This window comes from Mizuhopecten yessoensis, unplaced genomic scaffold (assembly GCF_002113885.1).
Source record: "Mizuhopecten yessoensis strain PY_sf001 unplaced genomic scaffold, ASM211388v2 scaffold9133, whole genome shotgun sequence".
Lineage (NCBI taxonomy): Eukaryota > Metazoa > Mollusca > Bivalvia > Pectinida > Pectinidae > Mizuhopecten > Mizuhopecten yessoensis.
In genome coordinates, this window is record NW_018407895.1 from 77,521 (window position 1) to 104,231 (window position 26,711).

At 37.8% G+C, this 26,711-nt stretch overlaps 1 protein-coding gene across 14 annotated transcripts in view; it reads right to left on the minus strand.

Annotated features, from left to right (window-relative positions):
• Positions 1-11,013: 11,013 nt before the first annotated feature.
• LOC110457414 (sodium bicarbonate transporter-like protein 11) overlaps positions 11,014-26,711 on the minus strand; it is a 101,281-nt gene continuing 85,583 nt past the window's right edge. For all 14 annotated transcript variants that reach the window (XM_021508685.1, XM_021508680.1, XM_021508684.1 and 11 more), the window contains 15 exons: positions 26,039-26,123; positions 25,612-25,735; positions 23,753-23,950; positions 23,164-23,248; positions 22,843-22,965; positions 20,206-20,319; positions 17,592-17,724; positions 16,980-17,053; positions 16,077-16,296; positions 15,295-15,401; positions 14,692-14,866; positions 14,296-14,469; positions 13,717-13,909; positions 12,976-13,145; positions 11,014-11,880 (listed from right to left, as the gene is read on the minus strand). In XM_021508685.1, coding sequence (XP_021364360.1) covers positions 11,820-11,880; positions 12,976-13,145; positions 13,717-13,909; positions 14,296-14,469; positions 14,692-14,866; positions 15,295-15,401; positions 16,077-16,296; positions 16,980-17,053; positions 17,592-17,724; positions 20,206-20,319; positions 22,843-22,965; positions 23,164-23,248; positions 23,753-23,950; positions 25,612-25,735; positions 26,039-26,123 — 2,036 coding nt within the window. In that variant the 3' untranslated portion in view covers positions 11,014-11,819. The remainder of the gene's footprint in view (positions 11,881-12,975; positions 13,146-13,716; positions 13,910-14,295; positions 14,470-14,691; positions 14,867-15,294; positions 15,402-16,076; positions 16,297-16,979; positions 17,054-17,591; positions 17,725-20,205; positions 20,320-22,842; positions 22,966-23,163; positions 23,249-23,752; positions 23,951-25,611; positions 25,736-26,038; positions 26,124-26,711) is intronic.

Below are 26,711 nucleotides of genomic sequence, written 5' to 3' on the forward strand. Positions count from 1 at the left end.
AACCCTAGAAGTATAGACGACCACATACCAGTACAACCCTAGAAGTATAGACGACCACATACCAGTACAACCCTAGAAGTATAGACGACCACATACCAGTACAACCCTAGAAGTATAGACGACCACATACCAGTACAACCCTAGAAGTATAGACGACCACATACCAGTACAACCCTAGAAGTATAGACGACCACATACCAGTACAACCCTAGAAGTATAGACGACCACATACCAGTACAACCCTAGAAGTATAGACGACCACATACCAGTACAACCCTAGAAGTATAGACGACCACATACCAGTACAACCCTAGAAGTATAGACGACCACATACCAGTACAACCCTAGAAGTATAGACGACCACATACCAGTACAACCCTAGAAGTATAGACGACCACGTTCCAGTACAACCCTAGAGGTATTGAGGACCACATACCAGTACAACCCTAGAAGTAAAGACGACCACATACCAGTACACCCCTAGAAGTATAGACGACCACATACCATTACAGTACAACCCTAGAAGTATAGACGACCACATACCATTACAGTACATTTTTACTATTTGTACATTAAGACTCACCACGCGTGGAACTGATGGTGCTTTACAGCTTCATTCTGTTTGGGGAGCAAGGCAGCTCTCCTGTATTTCCTTTGCAGAATGGACAAAAGTACGGCGACTCTTTTGGAAGAAACATACAAATGGAAAAAGACGACCAAATACCAGTACAACCATAGAAGTATAGAGGACCACATACCAGTACAACCCTAGAGGTATAGTCGACCACATACCATTACAATACAACCCTAGAAGTATAGACGACCACATACCAGTACAACCCTAGAAGTATACACGACCACATACCAGTACAACCCTAGAAGTATAGACGACCACATACCATTACAGTACATTTTTACTATTTGTACATTAAGACTCACCACGCGTGGAACTGATGGTGCTTTACAGCTTCATTCTGTTTGGGGAGCAAGGCAGCTCTCCTGTATTTCCTTTGCAGAATGGACAAAAGTACGGCGACTCTTTTGGAAGAAACATACAAATGGAAAAAGACGACCAAATACCAGTACAACCATAGAAGTATAGAGGACCACATACCAGTACAACCCTAGAAGTATAGAGGACCACATACCAGTACAACCCTAGAAGTAAAGACGACCACATACCAGTACAACCCTAGAAGTATAGACGACCACGTTCCAGTACAACCCTAGAAGTATAGACGACCACATACCAGTACAACCCTAGAAGTATAGACGACCAAATACCAGTACAACCCTAGAAGTATAGACGACCACATATCTGTACAACCCTAGAAGTATAGAGGACCACATACCAGTACAACCCTAGAAGTATTGAGGACCACATACCAGTACATCCCTAGAAGCATAGAGAGGACCACATACCAGTACAACCCTAGAAGTATAGACGACCACATATCAGTACAACCCTAGAAACATACCAGTACAACACTAGAAGTATAGACGACTACATACCAGTACAACACTAGAAGTATAGACGATCAAATACCAGTACAACCCTTGAAGTATAGACGACCACATACCTGTACAACCCTAGAATACCAGTACAGTACAACCCTTGAAGTATAGACGACCGCACCCCAGTACAACCCTAGAACTATAGACGTCCACACACCAGTACAACACTAGAAGTATAGACGACCACATATCCGTACAACCCTAGAAGTGTAGACGATCACATACCAGTACAACCCTAGAAGTATAGACGACCACACACCAGTACAACCCTATAAAACGACCACATATCTGTACAACCCTAGAAGTATAGACGATCACATACCAGTACAACCCTAGAGGTATTGAGGACAACATACCAGTACAACCCTAGAGGTATTGAGGACCACATACCAGTACAACCCTAGAGGTATTGAGGACCACATACCAGTACAACCCTAGAAGTATAGACGACCACGTTCCAGTACAACCCTAGAAGTATAGACGACCACGTTCCAGTACAACCCTAGAAGTATAGATGACCACATACCAGTACAACCCTAGAGGTATTGAAGACCACATACCAGTACAACCCTAGAAGTATAGACGACCACGTTCCAGTACAACCCTAGAAGTATAGACGACCACGTTCCAGTACAACCCTAGAAGTATAGATGACCACATACCAGTACAACCCTAGAGGTATTGAAGACCACATACCAGTACAACCCTAGAAGTATAGACGACCACGTTCCAGTACAACCCTAGAAGTATAGACGACCACGTTCCAGTACAACCCTAGAAGTATAGATGACCACATACCAGTACAACCCTAGAGGTATTGAAGACCACATACCAGTACAACCCTAGAAGTATAGACGACCACGTTCCAGTACAACCCTAGAAGTATAGATGACCACATACCAGTACAACCCTAGAAGTATTGATGACCACATACCAGTACAACCCTAGAAGTATAGACGACCACATACCAGTACAACCCTACAAATGAAAATACAATTCATAATGCAATTATCTAGTGTACGTATATTTATATGAACACATTCCCAGGTGGTTATTGATGAGTTTTAGATTGATAGTTATATAAACGTTCATGTGAATCCCAATGAGTCTGTGCTAAAATTTGTGGGCGTCACTACACTCGCAGTGAGAAAAAGCCTTTGTCCGTTGCATATTTTCCCCCTCTCCTACTGTTCCCGGCTCTCACTATCCCATGGATTTATATTGCTGCTGGTTTCCCGATCATGATCTTCTATGGTACGATCATATCTCCACTATCCCGAGTCCAAGTAATTCCTTGCTCGTAATTTACCTTTTCCCTCCTAGAATTTTCTCTAACACACTTAACTTTCAGAAATTGATATAGATGTTCGTGTATACTCCTTTGTGAACGTCAGTTTTGTATTCTTCTATCTGGATGTCAGCAGCAATGAATATTTTTCACCAAACCTTTATTGTTGACAGAACCACATACAGTACAAGAGAAGGTAATAACATCACATGTTGAAATAAATGCAAATACCGAATACAGAAGGCCGACCAGTTTCATATGGCAAAATTGGTACTCTCTAAGTACAATGGACTTTCGACTGCAAACTCCGACACTACAGTGTAGTTCAAATGTAGACACCATGGCATTATGTATATGTAATCAAGGGCAATGATATGGCTAGCAAGTTGTCAGTAACCAAATAAAGATTACCTAAGTTCAGCAGGCATCATGGGGTATGGAAGGATTATTCACACAATCATTTCATGACACAGGAGAGCTTCCCAACAGACTGGCAGAGACTTACCTAGCCCGTGTTCGGAATAGTAGTGGGTTCGTTTGGAAGCGGGTCCCAGGGACAGAACCTTGACACATAGATCAAGAAAAACGGGATAGAGTTAACGCATAAACTGACGAGTAGGTTTAATTTCAATACGGATATAATGATACAGAGATACGGGAAAGACACCATCCGGTTTAACCCATGTATGTTTTCTCTATCCTGTGGTAATGACGGAGTGCATGTCTTATTAGAGTCCTTTTAATTTATTCTATCTGGTTCTGTCGCTTTTTGTGGTTCCGTGAGTATTTTTACCTTAACATGTTGTTTCTGGCAGAGTTAGAAGGAATTACTGCTGTTTTGTTCTATTGTCATGCTTCCAGTTTATTTCGTTTATGATGCTTGTCTTGCAATTGGTTTCTGTTTGTTGTTAGTTCGTTATTGCTGTTCAGAGCTGTTATTTCTTGTGTAGCAGTTTGGATGATTGAACGCTTTTGGGGGTTAAGTTTTGCTGTTGAGAGGGGTTCATCTAGTGCTCATGTGATTTTCTCTGGAGCGGGGTTCATCCGGTGCGCATGTGATTTTCTCTGGAGCGGGGTTCATCTGGTGCGCATGCAAATTTTTGTCGTCATTTTTTTTTAGAGGAATGACGCATGTGGAGAAGAATGATGTGAAAATTGCAGAAACATGACAGCATTCCTTCCACGTGAACTATATATTAACTCAGCGTAGATTTTGGCTTTTCCTGTAGAAAACCCTTTTGACAGTGACCAAACGTCTCAGTCTCTAAAAACAGTTATTTCATTACAAATATCGCTTAATAATGTAATGCATATTTTTTCTTCGCTTTACTGCTGTTTTAAAGACTTAAAATGGTTGAATTACAAACGGGACAAGACCAACTCTGATATTCTATATCATCCTGTTTATTGACAATCAGTTGTAACAATAATTCAATGAAGTATATCAACTAGTCCTCTGCACATTTACTGATATAAGGTAGAACACAATTGTATATATATACAACACATTAAAACAAAGTCTAACCAATGTATCACAGAATCCGATGGTCTACGTATATCACTACTTGCAGATAATCACCAGTGATACAGTTAAAACATTTAGAGTAACAAAGCTATTATACAAATATCATTTTTTTTCAAATCGGTCAAAGGATAAAATTAAAACTCTTAAGTAAAATTTCAAAGCAAACAGGTAATTACAGGAATAATTAAACCATATTAGTAAAATATTTCTTAAAAAATCCAGCCTCATCCATCTGTGAAACAAAATAGTCTAGAGTTAAACCAATCATACTGATTGTGTCCAGTAGACATCTGGCAAATAGTGGTGACTGTGTCCAACTATCAGTTTATATATCTCCAGGAGCGTTAACAAATTATGACGGGTCAAGTACAGAACAACATATATATGTGCTTATTTTCTAGTTAATCACATAACAAAATGGTCTATAGAGGATTTCTGGCTTACAAATACACAGCTTTCTTCAAAATGGTGTGACAGTCAGTCCCTGGTTGTACCTTCAGATATACAACTGCCCTGGTCTAATCAGCTGTATTGTACTTCATTGAGCGATCCTATACTTTACACCTTATGAGTATTGCTATTGTTGTATAAAACAAAGCACATTAATGATTTTATATCATTGATTTCTTATCCTCACCTTTTCAAAAATACACATTTAATTATAGCTGAATCTGGAGGTTTACACAAATAAATGTAATGTCGTTGTAAAATATATAAACATTATGCATATCAGAAATCATTAATATCAGTGATGTATATTATGTTAAAAATAAGCGCCCATCTTCACCTAATTCTAAGCTATAAACTCAGGTCATTCTCAGGTTTATTGCAGTAACTCCTGTATGTCTGTGTGACCAATAACCTACTGGTACTCAATGTTAGTGGATCAGTCGTCAGCAAATAACATACTGGTACTTAATGTTAGTCGATCAGTCGTCAGCAAATAACCTACTGGTACTCAATGTTAGTCGATCAGTCGTCGGCAAAGAACCTACTGGTACTCAATGTTAGTCGATCAGTCGTCAGCAAATAACCTAGTACTCAATGTTAATGGATCACTCGTCAGCAAATAACCTACTGGTACTCAATGTTAGTCGATCAGTCGTCAGCAAATAACCTACTGGTCCTCAATGTTAGTAGATCAGTCGTCAGCAAATAACCTACTGGTACTCAGTGTTAGTGGATCAGTCGTCAGCAAATAACATACTGGTACTCAATGTTAGTCGATCAGTCGACAGCAAATAACCTAGTACTCAATGTTAATGGATCACTCGTCAGCAAATAACCTACTGGTACTCCATGTTAGTCGATCAGTCGTCAGCAAATAACCTGCTGGTACTCAATGTTAGTCGATCAGTCGTCAGCAAATAACATACTAGTACTGGTACTCAATGTTAGTGGATCAGTCGTCAGCAAATAACCTACTGGGACTCAATGTTAGTCGATCAGTCGTCAGCAAATAACATACTAGTAATGGTACTCAATGTTAGTCGATCAGTCGTCAGAAAATAACATACTAGTACTGGTCCTCAATGTTAGTGGATCAGTCGTCAGCAAATAACCTACTGGGACTCAATGTTAGTCGATCAGTCGTCAGCAAATAACCTGCTGGTACTCAATGTTAGTCGATCAGTCGTCAGAAAATAACATACTAGTACTGGTCCTCAATGTTAGTGGATCAGTCGTCAGCAAATAACCTACTGGTACTTAATGTTAGTCGATCAGTCGTCAGCAAATAACCTGCTGGTCCTCAATGTTAGTCGATCAGTCGTCAGCAAATAACCTACTGGGACTCAATGTTAGTCGATCAGTCGTCAGCAAATAACATACTTGTACTCAATGTTAGTCGATCAGTCGTCAGCAAATAACATACTGGTACTCAATGTTAGTCGATCAGTCGTCAGCAAATAACCTGCTGGTACTCAATGTTAGTCGATCAGTCGTCAGCAAATAACCTACTGGTACTCAATGTTAGGTGATCAGTCGTCAGCAAATAACCTGCTGGTACTCAATGTTAGTCGATCAGTCGTCAGCAAATAACATACTTGTACTCAGTGTTAGTCGATCAGTCGTCAGCAAATAACATACTTGTACTCAATGTTAGTCGATCAGTCGTCAGCAAATAACATTCTAGTACTGGTACTCAATGTTAGTCGATCAGTCGTCTGTGTGTGAATTACACAGAACCATCAGACTCAACTATTGGAGATGTTGCCATTGAAAATTACCAGTAATATGCAGATAAAACACTTGTTTTTGTACATAAACAATATTTAAACACAATGGCTATGCTTTCAATACCCATATTTCAGAATATAAATTGATAGCAATGGGTTTTAAATTATATTATTGAAGTAACACAAATTATAGTCAGTAGTGCAAATAGGTTGAACAGTGATATCAACTTGAACTTTAATGCTACCTACTAATCAACATAATGTAACATTAAAGTTAAAGATGATATCACTGTTCAACCTTTTAGCACTACTGACTATAAATGGTGTTCAGCAGTGTTTAGCACAGTGGATGAGTTCCATGAGTAACGCATTTGGCCTCCGAAACGATGCACGTTATTTATCACATAACTACAATTTTATTGGGCAGTATGACAAGCATCAACCTGAGACTAGAACACAGGGACCTGGGCGGCACTCAGGACACAGGGACCTGGGCAGCACTCAGGACACAGGGACCTGGGCATCACTCAGGATACAGGGACATGGGCGGCACTCAGGACACAGAACCCTGGGCATCAATCAGGACACAGGGACCTGGGCGGCACTCAGAACACAGGGACTGGGCAGCACTAAGGACTAAGGGACCTGGGCATCACTCAGGACACAGGGACCTGGGCATCACTCAGGACACAGGGACCTGGGCGGCACTCAGGACACAGGGACATGGGCGGCACTCAGGACACAGGTAACCTGGGCGGCACTCAGGACACAGGGACCTGGGCGGCACTCAGGAAACAGGGACCTGGGCAGCACTCAGGACACAGGGACATGGGCGACACTCAGTAGTAAAACATGTGGAATATTCGCAAACCCTTATACTTTATAATCTTTTATAGAAGAAACGGTTTGCATGCAGCAATGTAAGAAAATATTCAATCACATAAACATAATTGGTAGCAGTATCCATTTTAATGTTGTAGATTGTCGATATATTTGATTTTATTACATACTTACTAATCAATACAGGTTTTTTGTATATGCCATACGACACAATTGCTCTAACCCATATCAGCCCTTGCCCTCTCACACCCCAAACTCCGTATCAGCCCCCGCCGTATCACACCCCAAAACCTGTATCAGCCCGCAAAACCCATATCACCCCCCTTTTGGGAAAAAAATGTTTTTCAATATTTCAAAAATAAAAATAAATCATAAGATAGCAGTTTTTATTAGTAAGTATGTGATAAACAGAATAAAACACGCCCTTTTCCATATCACACCCAGTATCAACCCTCGGCCTGATATTGCAGTCTCGGGTTGATACTGGGTGTGATATGGAAAAAGGCATGTATTATTCTCTATGTAAAATTCCCCTCCCTAACTAAACCATAACATTATAAAGAAGTTGTTTGATTAAAACTGTTGCTAGTTAATTAAATGTTTTTAATTTTTTCCCTACCAAACATAGCTGAGCATGTCACGACTTATTATCACACATATAACAAAATCGTACGTATATTTGAGATTGGAACATGCATCAATGCAAAGGTATAAATCTTAGAAATAAAAACAAATTTTGCAGATGCAATACAAAAACAAAACAATAAAACTTTACATAAAACAAGCAACTACAACAAATAATAATCTACATAGCAAGAAACATAAAATAATCTCAGACCTTAGTCAAAATTTAAATTGTAAAATAAAACAATATTTCTCTTGGAAAGCATTCTTGATAAGAAAGTATAACACATTTACAATATTAGGAATGAGATATCAAATGTGACTATGTCCATAGTAAATCCATTAAAAACTGTACAGTCCGTGCTTTCAGCAACCCCTACCCCTTTAAGTATCTGCATTATTACTAAAGGAAATGGGAGATACAATATTTTACGTTCTGTGAGTTCAGCATTCTCCAGTGTCTTTGTATATAGTTTCTAATTCTCACTAAATAATAATTCTTAGTTTAATCAACATCACTATATTGCTATACAGTATTCCTTAGAAAACATAAAAATTAATCAACAATATATCAATAAACAGCTTTGCTCAAAAGCTAGTCACCATCAAGACAATGAGTATTTCTTAGAAAGCTAGTCACCATCAAGACAATGAGTATTGCTTAGAAAGCTAGTCACCATCAAGACAATGAATATCGCTTAGAAAGCTAGTCACCATCAAGACACTGACTGTCGCTTAGAAAGCTAGTCACCATCAAGACACTGACTGTCGCTTAGAAAGCTAGTCACCATCAAGACAATAAGTATCGCTTAGAAAGCTATAGTCACCATCAAGACAATGAGTATTGCTCAGAAAGCTAGTCACCATCAAGACAATGAGAATAGCTTAGAAAGCTAGTCACCATCAAGACAATGAGAATAGCTTAGAAAGCTAGTCACCATCAAGACAATTAGTATTGCTTAGAACGCTAGTCACCATCAAGACAATGAGTATTGCTCACAAAGCTAGTCACCATCAAGACAATGAGTATTTCTTATAAAGCTAGTCACCATCAAGACAATGAGTATTTCTTAGAAAGCTAGTCACCATCAAGACAATTAGTATTGCTTAGAACGCTAGTCACCATCAAGACAATGAGTATTGCTCAGAAAGCTAGTCACCATCAAGACAATGAGGATTGCTCACAAAGCTAGTCACCATCAAGACAATGAGTATTTCTTAGAAAGCTAGTCACCATCAAGACAATAAGTATCGCTTAGAAAGCTATAGTCACCATCAAGACAATGAGTATTGCTCAGAAAGCTAGTCACCATCAAGACAATGAGTCTTGCTTAGAAAGCTAGTCACCATCAAGACAATGAGTATTGCTCACAAAGCTAGTCACCATCAAGACAATGAGTATTGCTTAGGAAGCTAGTCACCATCAAAACAATGAGTATTGCTCAGAAAGCTACATTTTAGTCAAATTTATGTTTGATTCATCAAAACAGTAAGTATTGCTCAGAAAGCTTTTCATTTTTTTTATTCACCAAGACAATAAGTACTGGTAAGCAAGCTAGTCAAATGTATGTCTGATTCATATAGGCAAACAGTTTTCCTCAGAAAGAAAGTCATGTTTGATTCAGGATGCCAAAAATTGCCTAAAAGGTCAACTTTATGCCGAACTCATCTATAAAACATTAAACTCAATAGCATCACCTAAATCCCCGAGTGCATGTCTCACTCAACAGTATCTACATTAGATATGATAATTCAATGTGTCATTGAGAGTCGTTGTGACTTGTGTTAGACTACAGCTACATAACAAGGAAGTCCTCCCTTAAACTTGTGTTTTTTTTATATAACATACAAATCATTGTTGGCACATGTAGGATGTTTATATATGTATATAAATAAACACACTAGAACAATGTTACCTGCACTTTTGCCCTTTTATGGGTACAAAGGCAACGTAAATCAGCAGCTTGATGAGCCCTTAAATGGATAAAAAGCACTAGCAACTTGGTCTTCTATAGTCTGTGGACTTTCATGGTACCAATCACAAGGACACTATTTAATTTTGTTCTATACATATATGATATACACACAATTAGCCAGACTACGAGTTGATGACAATAACCAATGCATGGTGTGATTTATAAGGAAGCAAAGAAACATGTTAGAAGTTAAAAGTTTTAGTAGAAGTCCAGGATGTTTCCCGAGAGTGGAGAGCACTTGTAGGAGAAGTCACTCTAATGCCCCTTTAAATCTGTTATTGTTGACAAGATGATACCCAAACATTCAATCACTTACATAACAATTTGTTTGTCAGAAATGGTATACATATTACCCCTTAAAATTCTTGTTAAACTGTTTAAAAATTCTGGTCTTAAAAAATGATGGTTTGATCATTATAAGTGATACACATTTTAGACGAACACTCATCAGTATATATTTTGGCTACATTGTTTATACACTGCCATGTGTATTTTTCTCACACTCAGTGAAATATGCCCAAAACTCTCTAATACTGCAACTGACATAAATATCTCAATCTAAACCATTATCTGGGAATCTGGAACAGACATATACATGTATCAGTTATATCTGACTAGGAAAAAAAACAGCATCAAATTTTGGTATCCAGCACTGTAGCTGGTAACAATTTCCCTCAGGCAATAAAACTCTTGGGAGGTTTTATGGTAACATTTGTTGTACATGTATCTGGCGCCAGTTTCCTGTGGACTATTTTTTTTTTTATTCAGGAGCCTAATAACACTTTGTAATTGGTAATAGTTTTGTGCAGCAGAGGAAATGCTCTCACTCAGCAACAACCCATGTGCAGTATAAAATGGTCTGGGGTGGATGTTGCAGTATCTGTGATGTAGCATTCAAGTGAGGTGGTACTATAAAAGATGCTGTTGGAAGCACGGTCCCACTACAAACACATAGGGAGATATTAGCCAGGTGGCATAGGACTAGTAGTTAGCGCCTGATAAGGCAGCTCCTGCAAATTCCTCAAAAATTGTATATCCTAATTGTATTAATTGTATATCTATGTACTGTAAGGTGCTTTAGAATGGCTTATGTTAGCTAGATAGGGCGCTATATCAAATGTTGTATATTATTATTAATATTATCAAGTAAACTTCAACAAGACAATATCAGTGTAAAAATGAGTCTGTACAATTTAAAATTCTTTCGTTAACCCTTCTGTATATAAAGTATTGTCTAGTAACTTTATATGTGTCTTGATAGACAACACATGGTGAACTGTTATCTGTATAGAAACTAGAATAAAACTGTCCTTATAAACACAATGTAGCACCTTATCATAGACTTGGCTTATTTTGTAACAATGTAAAAATTATGACTTTAAAATATCTCAAAATACAACAAGATCATCTAGTACTACCAGTAGATCCTAAAAATATACACAGCAACCAACATCTGCACATGTATAAATATATACCAACAAAGGATTTATATACATAAAACAAATATATACACAAATATACACAATTTGTCATTAAAACCACAAAGAACATAATTGACTTCCTGTGACTAAAATATCCTTAATACAATCAGGTTTGACTGTGTCAGCATTCAGCTTGTATCAATGTAAGTTGTTAAATCAATGCTGATGATGTCCTCTTGTCTACCGAACACATCTAATACACAAAGTCATCTTGTCCACTGAACACATCTGACAAACACCTGTCCAACCCGCTCACTCTTAAGTACAAGGTAGAAAGGATACTCAATCCTCAAGCCATATTAATGCCACATTCAAGTATAAATTTGTTCAGGCCACAGATATGTGTAGTAACTTCCTTTCCGCGTAAGTTGCTGTTCACTCCTTCAGACTGGTTTAGTGACTGTCCATAGCCTTCAGGTATTTATGTTCTATTACGTGAGGAATAACTTTGTGTCTGAAATAAAATCAGAAAAAAATCTCAAAATTATCATATACATTTTTAAACTTCAATACAATGAGGTGACCAATGTTTATGACCATATTTTAAACTTAAAAAAAAAGTCATCATGCAAAATACAAAAGTTGTAAAATGATCAAGCAGCCCTCATGGGCAGTAGTAGTATACAAATACAACATATGTAGCTAGGTAGTACAGACACTAGTGTAATGGCTGCATAGAACTGTGGTATTGATGCCCCCTTCCTTATTGGTAAGACTGGGTATTAAACAAGCCTTATCGTTAATTACAGATGATTCCTATCCTCTTCTTAAGACGTAGTATTTATTTCAAAAAGAATAACTTAATATGCAATGAAACACCCTCATAACTTTTGACTTGCAAAAATATAGGAAACACATTCTGAAATTGTTCAAATTCACCAGAAAAGCAAGAAAAGACATAGACATGTAGATTAAAAACAATAATTCTGTTTGACCACCACAGGTCATACCAGTTTTTGTACTTGTATGATGTATTATAAAAGCCATACACATTTTCTTTTACACCCAATTTCACGTGACGCGACATCACAATGCCTCAACAATGACTTGACTTCACCAAATGGGAAATCTCGAAGCCGAAATGCGAAAAAGGCATGTGATTAATTTTTCTGCTTAATACAAATATGTTGTATGCCAAATGTGGCTGACAGATTCTTTTTTGTCTAAAAAGCTCAAGGAAAAAAATGATATTTTCAAAATGGTGGCCAGTCCAAATGCATTTTTCATGGTTTCTAAGCATGGTTTCTAAGCATGGTTTCTCAAGTTTTCTTAGCTTCTGCGCTGAGGTGGTTTGAAAGAGAGAAAAATACTTTTTCATGCCCAAGAGTGTAGTATAAGGAAATTCCACCCCCAGGATTTTCAAATTTGGCAAAACCCTCGGCAGAGCCTCGGGTTTCACTAAATTTGAAAACCTCTTGGGTGGAATTTCCCTATCCTACTACACCCATGGGCATGAAAGAGTTATATTATTCATCACAGTAAAACAAAGCAAAGATGAAGAGTTTTTGTAAACTACATCAACTTACTGCTGGTAAAGAGCTGGACTTACCTTAGAGGAATGAGGAGGAAAATGAGGACAGGGAAAAACATCTTGAGGTAGGGATAGGGCGCAAAGCCAAATCCACAGAGGACAACGAGCTGAAGAAGCTGTAGCAGGGTGAATGAGTGCATCTTCCTCTGTGGCACACGGCGGATGTAATGGTTTGGGGGATAAGCAGACTGAAACCAAAAACAAGTAGGGATTATTTACAAATTCCAATGTATACATGTATATCTCAAGTATTTATTTTTGTGTACCAGATTTCATGTACCAAGATATATTATGTATTAATTATAACACTTATTCTAGCAAAATCAATTGAGTACTTGGTAAGTTATCTAAGAGATATTCATGACAAGTATACAAGTATCAGGCCCCAGTTTCAATACATTTAATACAATTAAACTTTTCCCGCTGGAAAACGTAAATGCATGGATCGAGTTAAGAAAACATCTTCAGCAGAACTTTCAAATCCAAAACTTTGTTAAGGAACATTAGTGAAATTGTAGCTGAAGCTATTACATATACCAAAACAACTTTTTTTCTTTGAATTAAAAGAAATTACTTATTCTGTGATCAATTATAGAAAGGAGATGGTCAATTCATGCAATCTCTGAATTCTAAATAAATGAGCATTCATTCTTTGAAGAGAAAACTTTCTATTAAACATATTAGTTGTGTGTACTTTGAGTTGAAGGTAAATAATCGCTTGTTATGGTATCAGTGAGTAGATTATGAATAATTAATTACTTGTTCTGTGAATAGCAGCATAATCCTCTCAAACATCTGGTTTCCATCAAGGGAGGTAACCCCCACATAGAGGAAGAGGCCATACAGGACTGGGGTGGGGATGAAGGACAGGGCATCCATGAAAAGCAGAGACAGACCGATGAGGATATGGGACAAAATGGCCGTCAGCCTCGTCTCACGCACCTTCACTATTCTACAAAGGGAGGAAACTCAGGTATTACAATGAAACAGTTATTTTATTGCAGTTGGTAAAAACAGTTTCTGGTCATATATATATATATATGTATTAATAACTTCAGTTACAACTGTATAAAGGTTGTGAAGTGTGTTTTCTGTATTAAATAGTTTTCATATTTCACAAAAGAATCACTCTAGAAAAAACATATAACACCACAGAAATCCCTTATTACGAAACTGATAATTACTGGATATGCATGATCAAGTCATATCTATGATCAAGTCATATCTTAATCCTTTAATGAAGTTTGATACAAATAAACTTGTTTCTGTCACTTGATTTTTAAATTAGAGAAATCCTGTAAATAACACCCAGACAAATCTAAGAGCCTATGTACTTACATCTGGTATATATGGCCCTGGTCGACCCGTTCCTCTACGTCAGCCAGGGCACGGACATGTAAAGGGGAGTGTGGGAGTGCAGCATGCACCCAGGGAAACGCCACCAGGCTGTGAAGCAAATTAATGATAGCGACAACGACTAGGTCCCAGTGGTAGGAGGTGCCCTTCTTCATCCTGTATGATAAACACATTAGGTAATACTATATTAGTACCACGCCCAAGGTTTGAAGAGAACACAATACCAATTAAATAATATAACACATACTGGAATTGTTATAACAGTAATAATATTAGAAATCTCTCTAAAAACTGTAAGTTATTCCTATCTTTGGAAGATAAAAAAAATCAGATATGATTAATTTATGAACAGCACAGTTTTTGCCACTATATACTCACTTGTTCTGGGGAGAATTGACCAGTGCCGCGGAAATATTCTGGTCCATGAAGAAGAGGAGTGAGAGACAGAAGCCGAGTCCCATGCCACCCAGCACAGCCCCCCACGACAGTTTGTGGAAGGGGACAAGACTGAAGATGGAGAACCCGTGGCCTACTCCATCAAAACTCTTACCAACTGAAACATATCATGATATGATCATCTGTCATTCATCACAAACTTTGCCTTTTATCTAATATCTTGATGCTACTATACTCTTCTGTCAATGTGAAACTGTTCTCTGTTCAAAAACCTGGAAAATCTTAATCTAACGTCGAGAATGAGTAGAGAACAATTAATTTCTGGGCTCAGCATTTTTTTAAAAAAGAATCCTGCCAGGGAAGCTATATATTTATGGAATGATTTGTATAGAACAAGCAGAAAACCGTCGATCTTCTCCTTATGTTTGCATGCTCTTTGACATTCCTAAATGGTGATGTTTCCTATCAATAAACTGTATGTAAAAGGCTTTAGCCTTCTCAATACATACTTACACATTCTTTTTCCAAACAAAAATATAAGTAGATAGATTAACAATAGTTAGGAAAAGTTAATCAGAAACTCACGGTCAACATCCTTAAAAGCCAAAGCACCAATAAGGCTCATGATGACCACCGACACTGGCAGGGCGTAGTCAGCTAACAGTTCTCTCTTGCCTGCATTCAGGTAAGGCCTGTAAAGTTATACAATACTTGATCACTGTACAGACACACTATATGTATACATAGGCAAAAATGTTCCAAAACTTCAGCTTAAATGACAATAAGGTTCTTCAATGAGTAACCCTAACCCTGACCCTAACCAATCACCATTATTTATCCTTATTCTTTCCTGGGGTTCCAGAGTTCAATGAAGCTGCACTTTATAGTTTTTTTTCTGTATGACATCACAAAACATTTTGATAGTGTATATCGCAAAGTCACGATTTGTATAAAGGGTGTCACTGTTATATTTGGTCTGTAATATCCAGAACCTTGGGTTTGGGTGATCTACCTGCTTTATCATTCAAAAACTTCCTTGAAATTCCAATTGCTGCATTCAAAGGAAAATATTACTGTTGTTGTTCCATTATTTCAAATCATTTTTGTGATCATAATTTTTTTTGTCATGAAGGGCATAAATGTAACATCTTGTGTGATTGGCTGATATATTTAGACATAACTAATTAAAAAAAAATAAAAAAATAAAAATAAAAAACCTTTCAGGTTGTAGTCATAGCTAGCCTATCTCTATAACAAGAAGATTCTGATCATTTGGGTGCAATATGAGAAGGGTAAATATTCATCTTTTACTTGTACATGTGATTTCCATCTTTTGTTTTTGATGAATTTCCTGACAATGTACATACGTCTTGGTAAAGTTGTAGAGCATCACTCCGAGCCAGAGAGTGCCCAGCAGTAGGAGTAGGTAGAGAAGGCTGATATCATGCTCACAGTCCCTAGTGGCTCCCACTATCGTATCCGATATGTTGGCAGACATATTGCCTGTCGCATTACTGACGGCGGCCAACCCAGAGGCTGACGCACCCGCAGAGTTGCAATTTGGAATGTTGTAATGATCCCCAAAATCTGAAACGGTGAAACACAACGCTGATATATTCTGTAACATTGATTTTTACTGTGATATTTTGCGAACAAAGTGAAAAATCATAATTGGTTTAATATGTATTTATCCAAATAAATATGTCTTTTATTATCATAATCGTCATTAATAACGATTTACAACCAAAACCTTATGCCTGCTTTAAAATTCATCATTAACTAAACATGAAGTAGATTGCCAAAAACGTCAAAAAACGTGCATTAACTCTGAATATGATTGTTTGTTTGCAATCTACTTGAGAATTTTAGGACAATAACAGAATGATTTTTTAAATTTGTTCAAATTTTTATTAATTTTGACAACAATTTGATAATTATATTTCATATTTAATCTATGAATTTGAGGTATATCAAGTGTTTTCAATAGTAAAATATAGTATCAAATTTCGTACTTGAATGTTAAATATGGTTCACACTAGCTCAAGTGGCTTGTGAAATGTATAACAGACATGCTTGCCATACCTGATCTCTGTACATGATCAGGGTATAAATTGTTTGGAATTAAGCATTATATCTAACTGTCAGTAACATGTAACTCTGATTTATTAATCTACATCAATGTAATCAATGGGTTTGTAACTGTATGTCCGGTGATGTTGCTGTGATAAGAGATTGTACAGGCTAGTCCTGAACATCACTAGCCCACTTACTTTTTGCTGTATTTTTAAAGGCATCTACACAGAAAGCTATAGCGATAAATAGAGCAAAGATTTCCTCAGAGGATCTGAAACAAAAAAGAAAAGTCATTCATATTTCCTCAGACAACCTGTAACACACAGAAAAGTCAGTCATACAAGAAACATTTAATAACAGATTGAATATTTTCTTAGACGACTTGCATCACATAAACATATTTAAATCACGCAACATTTACAATAATAAATAGAGGATTTCCTCAAAAGACTAGAATTTATTGCAATTCAGCAGTTTTCTTCAACATGCATACAGAAAAAAAGTTCCAATAGTAACATGTACAGGAAGTAACATTCAGCAGGTTTCCAAGGTAACTTGTACAGGAAGTAACATTCAGCAGGTTTCCAAGGTAACATGTACAGGTAGTAACAATCAGAAGTTTTCTAAGGTAACACGTACAGGAAGTAACATTCAGCAGGTTTCCAAGGTAACAGAATTCAGGAGCTTTCCAAGGTTGAAAGTTGTCAATAAGGCTTAATCTACAGAATTCTTGTTACAAGTTCAAAGTCTGATTAATTGCAAGCATGATTGAAACTGCATCTGAATGAATTTAAGACTCCAATTCTTACCTTGTTGACCACTGCATGAGGACACTGAGATCAAATGCAGCATACAGGAAGAGGAAGAAGCTGTTCCATATACCAACACAGGCAAACATTGCTCGGAAGTCAAGGTCGAACTCCTCACAGATACTGTGTATAACTGTAGGAGAAGAGATAAAGTAGGTGATAATCAAAAGTCCCTCATCTGCAAACAGGCAGTATCAAGTTTGGAAACAATGTTATTGTTTGTGTCCATTCTTATATACAAGAACAAGAAACAAGACACAAGAAACTTTATTTAACATCGCATACAGGTAAACAAGGAACATTAGCTCTTGAGAACTAATTATTGCGACAAACGTATGGAAAATAACAATAACATATTATATTACAAATAAAGGGAGATAATCACATNGTCCCCTTGACCCAAGGATGCTCCAGACTAAATAAGGATGAAATCCCATAATCCCGATGGTCGAAGAAGGATTTTAAAGGTTTTACCTCTATTTCTCCTATTGGCCCCCGCCCTTCTGCCCCTTGGGAGACCACACCCACTGCATGCTTATACAAAATTGAGTCCCCTTGGCCCATTGATGCTCCAGACTAAATTAGGATAAAATCCCTTAATCTCTATGGTAGAAGAAGGATTTTAAAGGTTTTACCTCTATTTCCCCTAATGGGCCCCGCCTCTCTGCCTCCAGAGGGGTCAGACACACCGTTTATACAAAATTGAGTCCCTTTTGCCTAAGGATGCTCCAGGCTAAATTAGGATAATATCCCTTAATCCCTATGGTAGAAGAAGGATTATAAAGGTTTTACCTATATTTCCCCTATTGGGCCCCACCCCTCAGGTCCCAGGGGGGCCACACCCACCGTTTATACAAAATTGGTTCTCCTTTACCCAAGGATGCTCCACACCAAATATGGACCAAATCCTTTCATTCCTACAGATGAAGAATTTTAAAGAATAATTTGCTATATTTCCCCTCAAGCCCCTGGGGGGCCACACCCACGGTTTATACAAAATTGGTTCCCCTTCACCCAAGGTTGCTTCAGACCAAATATGGAACAAATCCTTTCAGTCCTAAAGAAGAAAAAGGATTTTAAAGAATTTGCTATGTTTCCCCTATTGGGCCCCACCCCTCAGGCCCCTGGGGGGCCACACCCACGACTTATACAAAATTGGTTCCCCTTCACCTAAGATGCTTCTGACCAAATATGGAACAAATCCTTTCATTCCTACAGAAGAAGAAGGATTTTAAAGAATTTGCTATGTTTCCCCTATTGGGCCCCACCCCTCAGGCCCCTGGGGGGCCACACCCACGACTTATACAAAATTGGTTCACCTTCACCTAAGATGCTTCTGACCAAATATGGAACAAATCCTTTCATACCTACAGAAGAAGAAGGATTTTAAAGAATTTGATATATTTCCCCTGTTTGGCCCCGCCCCTCAGCCCCCAGGGGGGCCAGACCTTCGGTTTATACAAAATTGGTTCCTCCTCACCCAAGAATGCTTCAGACCAAATATGGAAAAAATCCTTTCATTCCTTCAGAAGAAGAAGAAGGATTTTAAAGAGTTTGCTATATTTCCCCTATTGGGCCCCACTCTTCAACCCCCAGGGGGGCCAGACCCACCATTTATACAACATTTGTTCTCCTTCCCCCAAGGATGCTGTTGACCAAATTTGGTCAAAATCTGCTCAGTCGTTCATGACTTGTAGCGTTTTAAAGGAAAAGTTGATGGACGGACGGACGACGGACGCTGCGGTATGGCATAAGGTCACCATGGTCCTTCGGACCAGGTGAGCTAATAAAAACAGTAATAATCATCACAGAAAAAGAAAGTATCCATATCCCAGGTCGCAGATAGTATCTGTTCTGCCAGGTAGCAGAAGTGATATCTTTGGGGTCATGTTCAACAGTTAAAATACAGGTGAAAGTGAACTACTCCAGGTGGAGTATAAATTGGTCTTCAGTGGATGTTGCGGTATCTGTGATGTAGCATGCAAGTGGCACTATAAAAGATACCGTTGGAAGCATGGTCCTGCTACAAAAGATCACAATACATCTCTGGGACACATGCAGGCATACACACATACATGTAGGGAGATATTAGCCAGGTGGCATACGACTAGTAGCTAGCACCTGATAAGGCAGTTTCTGCGAATTCCTCAAAATCATTTTGATTAATGTATATGCTGATTGCACTGATTTTATAAATTGTATATCTATGTACTGTAAAGCATTTTAGAGTGGCTTATTCTAGCTAGAATAGGGTGCTATATCAAATGTTGTATATTATTATTATCATTATTATTTTAGTACATGACACTGTACATGTGCCATAACAATATGTACAAGCATGCTAAATTGGTTAAATTGTATAGGATTATATGGCTTGGACAATTAATGATAGAGGACAGAGATCAAAACAGATGTCACAGTTACCTATTTTTGAAATATGACACTCCCTCTTAGCAAGGTGTATCTGTGTAAAAAAAATAGCAATTCAAGGTGAAATGGTTTCAGAAACATGCACTAAACATGCTACTGGGATAGAGTATGGAGGGTCTGAGTGCAAACATACAGTTCCCCACCATACCTCCGAGGAGTAACTTGTACTGTGTAGCATACTTACTCTTTGTGTAGAGAGCGAGGGGTGCTGTGGTGAGTAAGACAATGAGTGGCGTCCCTCCAAACACAGCAAACACCAGGCCACCAAACGTCTGTGAGTACAGAACCTTCTCCACCGCTACAACACAGCAGTAATCATATCATCAGTGACAACTAACAACACAGCAGTAATCATATCAACAGTAACAATTTACAACACAGCAGTAATCATATCATCAGTGACAATTTACAACACAGCAGTAATCATATCATCAGTGACAACTAACAACACAACAGTTATCATCAGTGACAACTAACATCACAGCAGTAATCATATCAGTAACACCTAACATCACAGCAGTAATCATATCATCAGTGACAACTAACAACACAACAGTTATCATCAGTGACAACTAACATCACAACAGTTATCAACAGTGAGAATTAACAACACAACATGTATCAACAGTGACAACTTACAACACAACAGATATCAACAGTGACAACTAACAACAAAACAGTTATCATCAGTGACAACTAACAACACAACAGTTATCAACAGTGACAATTAACAACACAACATGTATCAACAGTGACAACTTACAACACAACAGTTATCAACAGTGACAACTAACAACACAACAGTTATCATCAGTGACAACTAACAACACAACAGTTATCAACAGTGACAACTATCACAGCAGCAATCCTATAAATATTGACAACTTACAACACAGCAGTAATCATTATCATCAGTAACAACTAACAACAGCAGTTATCAACAGTGACAACTAACAACACAACAGTTATCAACAGTGACAACTAACACAGCAGCAATCCTTGACAACTTAAATTGACAACTTACAACACAACAGTAACCCTATCATTATAAACAACTTACAACACAATGGTAATCCTATAAATATTGACAACTTACAACACAACTGAAACCATATCATTATTGACAACTTACAACACAACAGTAATCCTATAAAGACTGACAACTTACAACACAGCAGTCAACCTATCACCATTGACAACTTACAACACAACTGTAACCATATCATTATTGACAACTTACAACACAATGGTAATCCTATAAAGACTGACAACTTACAACACAGCAGTAAACCTATCATCATTGACAACTTACAACACAATGGTAACCCTATCATTATTGACAACTTACAACACAACAGTAACCCTATCATTATTGACAACTTACAACACAGCAGTAAACCCATCATTATTGACAACTTACAACACAACTGTAATCCTATAAACATTGACAACTTACAACACAGCAGTCAACCTATCATCGTTGACAACTTACAACACAACGGTAACCCTATCATTATTTACAACTTACAACACAGCAATCAACATACCATCCTTGACAATTTACAACACAACATTAACCCTATCATTATTGACAACTTACAACACAGCAGTCAACATATCATCGTTGACAACTTACAACACAACGGTAACCCTATGAACATTGACAACTTACAAGACAACGGTAATCCTATGAACATTGACAACTTACAACACAGCAATCAACATAACATCCTTGACAATTTACAACACAACAGTAACCCTATCATTATTGACAACTTACAACACAACAGTAGTCCTATGAACATTGACAACTTACAACACAGCAATCAACATACCATCCTTGACAATTTACAACACAACATTAACCCTATCATTATTGACAACTTACAACACAGCAGTAAACCCATCATTATTGACAACTTACAACACAACTGTAATCCTATAAACATTGACAACTTACAACACAGCAGTCAACGTATCATTACTGACAACTTACAACACAACGGTAACCCTATCATTATTTACAACTTACAACACAGCAATCAACATACCATCCTTGACAATTTACAACACAACATTAACCCTATCATTATTGACAACTTACAACACAACAGTAGTCCTATGAACATTGACAACTTACAACACAGCAATCATCATACCAGCCTTGACAATTTACAACACAACAGTAACCCTGTCATTATTGACAACTTACAACACAGCAGTCAACATATCATCGTTGACAACTTACAACACAACGGTAACCCTATGAACATTGACAACTTACAAGACAACGGTAATCCTATGAACATTGACAACTTACAACACAGCAGTCAACATATCATTACTGACAACTTACAACACAACGGTAACCCTATCATCATCGATTACTAGCAACACAACAGTAATCCTATTATCATTGACAACTTACAACTCCTGTGAGGCTATCCCTAAGCACATATTAATTACAGCAACACCGTAGTATAATTGATAATACTTTGTTAAAATTTTATGTTAAAAAGTGACTTAACTGGGAATATGTAAAATAGCTTTAAGCCAGTGTTCCCAATTACAACTTTTAAATGAATCCATCTCCAAGTACCAAAAAAATAAAAATAAAAATTTAACACTCTGAATTCTTTTTTCATCTGATCATAATCAGCTCTAATATTAGAGGCATTGATAAATTATTGTAAAGGAGTAAGACATGTACAGGTCAGTAATAGTTGTTGATAAGGATAATTGACTTTACAGTGAATATTTGGATTAAGTGTTTATTACATTTACATGTGTTACTTAAAGAAAATAAACAACTTTGACATACTTAGCACATTATCTGTGTTTTCTGCGTTGAGGACCCCAAAGGCAATGGAGGGCATGAGACAGGCGAAGTAGAGGAACAGTGTTGTAGATAAAGTCTTCTGAATTGTCTTTGGTCCAAAGATCCCTGGAAGACAGCAGGATGGCATTTACAGTAATTTTACACATAATTTGAAGCACATGTTTCATCAACTAAAAGGTTCTCAAATGATTTAAGTTCATCAGGGTAAACATGATGACATCTGATGCTGACTGTTCGTCCTCATCAAATTAACAATTAATGAACACAAATTTACATTATTTTAGATTCTGAATAGTAACGTACCATCTTTGTAATCAGATATGTAGTGAGGGAAGCGTCGACGCAGATCGTCCCGTATACCCTTGAAAATACCACACTTGCAACCTCCCTGAAACGCCATAGAAAGACAAAATATGGTTTTCATTTGTAATATTAAAAATTATATGTGTTTATGTATTGAACCTAGGTCTAGGTATGAAAAAGAGGATAGTAAATACTTTCACACAAGTCTGTAATATATGACTTATCAGCATTTAAACAATTTATCCTGGTCAAACTGGCAATATGATTGACCAGCAATCACTGTTTATGAAGAGAGAGAGAACAAGGAGAAAGTCCCATCTTATCAGGAGCTGGGGACCATTCAGACATAAGATTTCATACAGGTGGGCTACTCCATCTTTTTGTTTCTTACGGGAAACATTGTATAATCTATAATTTTACAACCAGAATGTCTTCTTTTTTTTACAAAATAGAAAAATTATTTGGATCTAGGCCTTGAGATATCATATTGACGAAGGCTCCTATTAAACAAGGTTATCTAATCGACGGCGTATCCCTACAGCTGCCCGCCTCCAGGTTTAGGAGGGATGTGGCGACAGTAAAGGTGTACCTTGCTACTATCAGTGTCGTACAAAGTAACTTTGTTGGTCAGACTCATCTGACGGTCAGCCAGCTCCTTGGTGTGCTGTTCTAGGATCGACTTGAACTCATCTTCAGTGGTTGCAGCAAGTAGATTCAGACGAAAATCAAGATCCGAGAAAATTGTGGAAAATGTTCGTCCAGTCTCTAACTCATTCTTAGTTCCTTTCTGTAATAATCAAAATTCAAGAATAAAATGCCGATCTAGACTTTGGGCAATATGTTCATACATTGAGACAGTGGTAGCCTTATCATACAAGCCAACATGTTTCTTTACACTCCCTGATAAGTTAATTTAAAACCTGAATTTTCACCCATCAAAACCATGAAATTGAGTTAGATACAAAAGTACAGAACACTTAATTAATACAGCTTATTAGTGAACTAGGCATAATTAGCTGTAAGCCATTAATAGTCCCCCTCCCCTGGACAATCTGTGGCGTTAAAAAAATGAATAAATGGTCAAAGCTCTGTAAATACTAAGGCACAAGAACCAATTATAGTGCAAGACACTCTGCCATCCCAAGGAATACTTACATAACAAAATGGCAATTGTAAGTAACAAAAGTAATGAGATGCGCCCTGGACAAAGTGACCCGCAGTAAACCAAATGCCATCACTCTGGAGGGGCAAGATACCCAATATCAGTATGCAACATTCTATCATTTCAACGTGGAGCACAGACAGGTACACAACATAAAAACAAAAGGAGGGTGAACCTCTCCTCCGGTAGTACCAGTGATGAAGAAATAATGATGTAAATGTTAAGGGTAAGGGCCTGTTGTACGGACCTCTTTTGTAATACCAGTGGGTAGGTAGTTATCAAGTAGATGTTTGGGGTTTGGGGTTTGGGCGTGTTGTACCTACCTTACAAGTAGTACCAGTGGGTAGGTAGTATTGATGTAAATGTTAAGGGTTAGGGCCTGTTGTACGGACCTCTTTTGTAATACCAGTGGGTAGGTAGTTATCAAGTAGATGTTTGGGGTTTGGGGTTTGGGCGTGTTGTACCTTCCTGTTTTGTAGTACCAGTGGGTAGGTAGTATTGATGTGAATGTTAAGGGTTAGGATGTGTTGTACCTACCTGTTTTGTAATACCAGTGGGTAGGTAGTATTGATGTGAATGTTGGGGTTAGGGCGTGTTGTACCTACCTGTTTTGCAGTACCAGTGGGTAGGTAGTATTGATGTGAATGTTAAGGGATAGGATGTGTTGTACCTACCTGTTTTGTAATTCCAGTGGGTAGGTAGTATTGATGTGAATGTTTGGGTTAGGGCGTGTTGTACCTACCTCTTTTGTAATACCAGTGGGTAAGTAGTATTGATGTGAATGTTGGGGGTAGGGCGTGTTGTACCTACCTCTTTTGTAGTGCCAGTGGGTAGGTAGTATTGATGTGAATGTTAGGGTTAGGGCGTGTTGTACCTACCTGTTTTGCAGTACCAGTGGGTAGGTAGTATTGATGTGAATGTTGGGGTAGGGCGTGCTGTACCTACCTCTTTTGTAGTACCAGTGGGTGGATAGTATTGATGTAAATGTCGGGGTTAGGGCGTGTTGTACCTCCCTCTTTTGTAGTACCAGTGGGTAGGTAGTATTGATGGGAATGTTGGGGTTAGGGCGTGTTGTACCTACCTCTTTTGTAGTACCAGTGGGTAGATAGTATTGATGTAAATGTCGGGGTTAGGGCGTGTTGTACCTACCTCTTTTGTAGTACCAGTGGGTAGGTAGTATTGATGTGAATGTAAAGGGTTAGGGCGTGTTGTACCTACCTGTTTTTTAGTACCAGTGGGTAGGTAGTATTGATGTGAATGTTGGGGTTAGGGCGTGTTGTACGTACCTCTTTTATAGGAGTGAGGACTACTATTATAAAGTACACCTCCTGACTACTGGTGCCCAGATTAGCTGCGGTGCGGAGCCTTGCGATGCCCACGTGACGTGTCAGAATGGACGGCACACTAGCCCTGTTGAATTAATATGTCAAAATACTAATACAGAGGTACAATGCTAACATCTCAAACACAGTCCCGTAGGAAGAGAATATTAGTGATTTAAAGCTGTACCTTTCTATCTGGGACAATGACATTTATCTTCGTGCAATGATTATGGGATAAACTAATTTTGAGACATGCAATGGAATAGTTCATAATTACTTTGTCACAAACTGAATTTTACTATAGTGTACATCTTGTCAGTATATAATATATAGATCAACTTCTTCACACTGATCAATCCTATACATACAAAATAAAGCGACTTAGTCTTACATGGCGCATATCCAGTTCTGGTCGTAGTCAAACCCTCCGCCCTCTGATATACTGGTACACTGTAATGTCCGACTCAGCATGTGCACTGTAATGTATTAAAACACAATAAGGGTTATCTCCCTTCACCAGTTAGGTATCAACAAAGTCAGATCATTGTGCTGAGAAATAATAACATTTCTGTAGTGTTTTAATTGTTGTTTTGCTTTACTTTTGAATCTGTTCATGAAACAGATAAGATACCCTGGTAGATTTTTTCATTATTTTAATGTTTAAAAAAAACACCCATTTAAAGGGGCATCACGGTGAAGTAACTTTAATGTTTGTCTTTTTTTCAAATATTACATAAACATATCAAGTGAGACTCCTTATGGAAATTAACGATCGGATTTGGCTGAAATAGATTCATAAAAATGATTAAATCTAAGAAAATCATCGGTATTTCTACCTGTCTGACCAACGTTTTGTTCAGGGATTTCCCTCTACTAGCGCATGCGCATAGCACACCATTTCTTTGTAAACAAAATGACTGGCCGTGTGAAGTAAGCGAAAGAAAAGTGTTGTACCGTGTCAGCTACGAAACGAAAAGTTGCCAAATGGTTAAAAGATAGCGCAAGGAGTACGTTACGGAATCATTATTGCAGGTGGGCAGTATTCAAAGGAGAAAATAACTGCC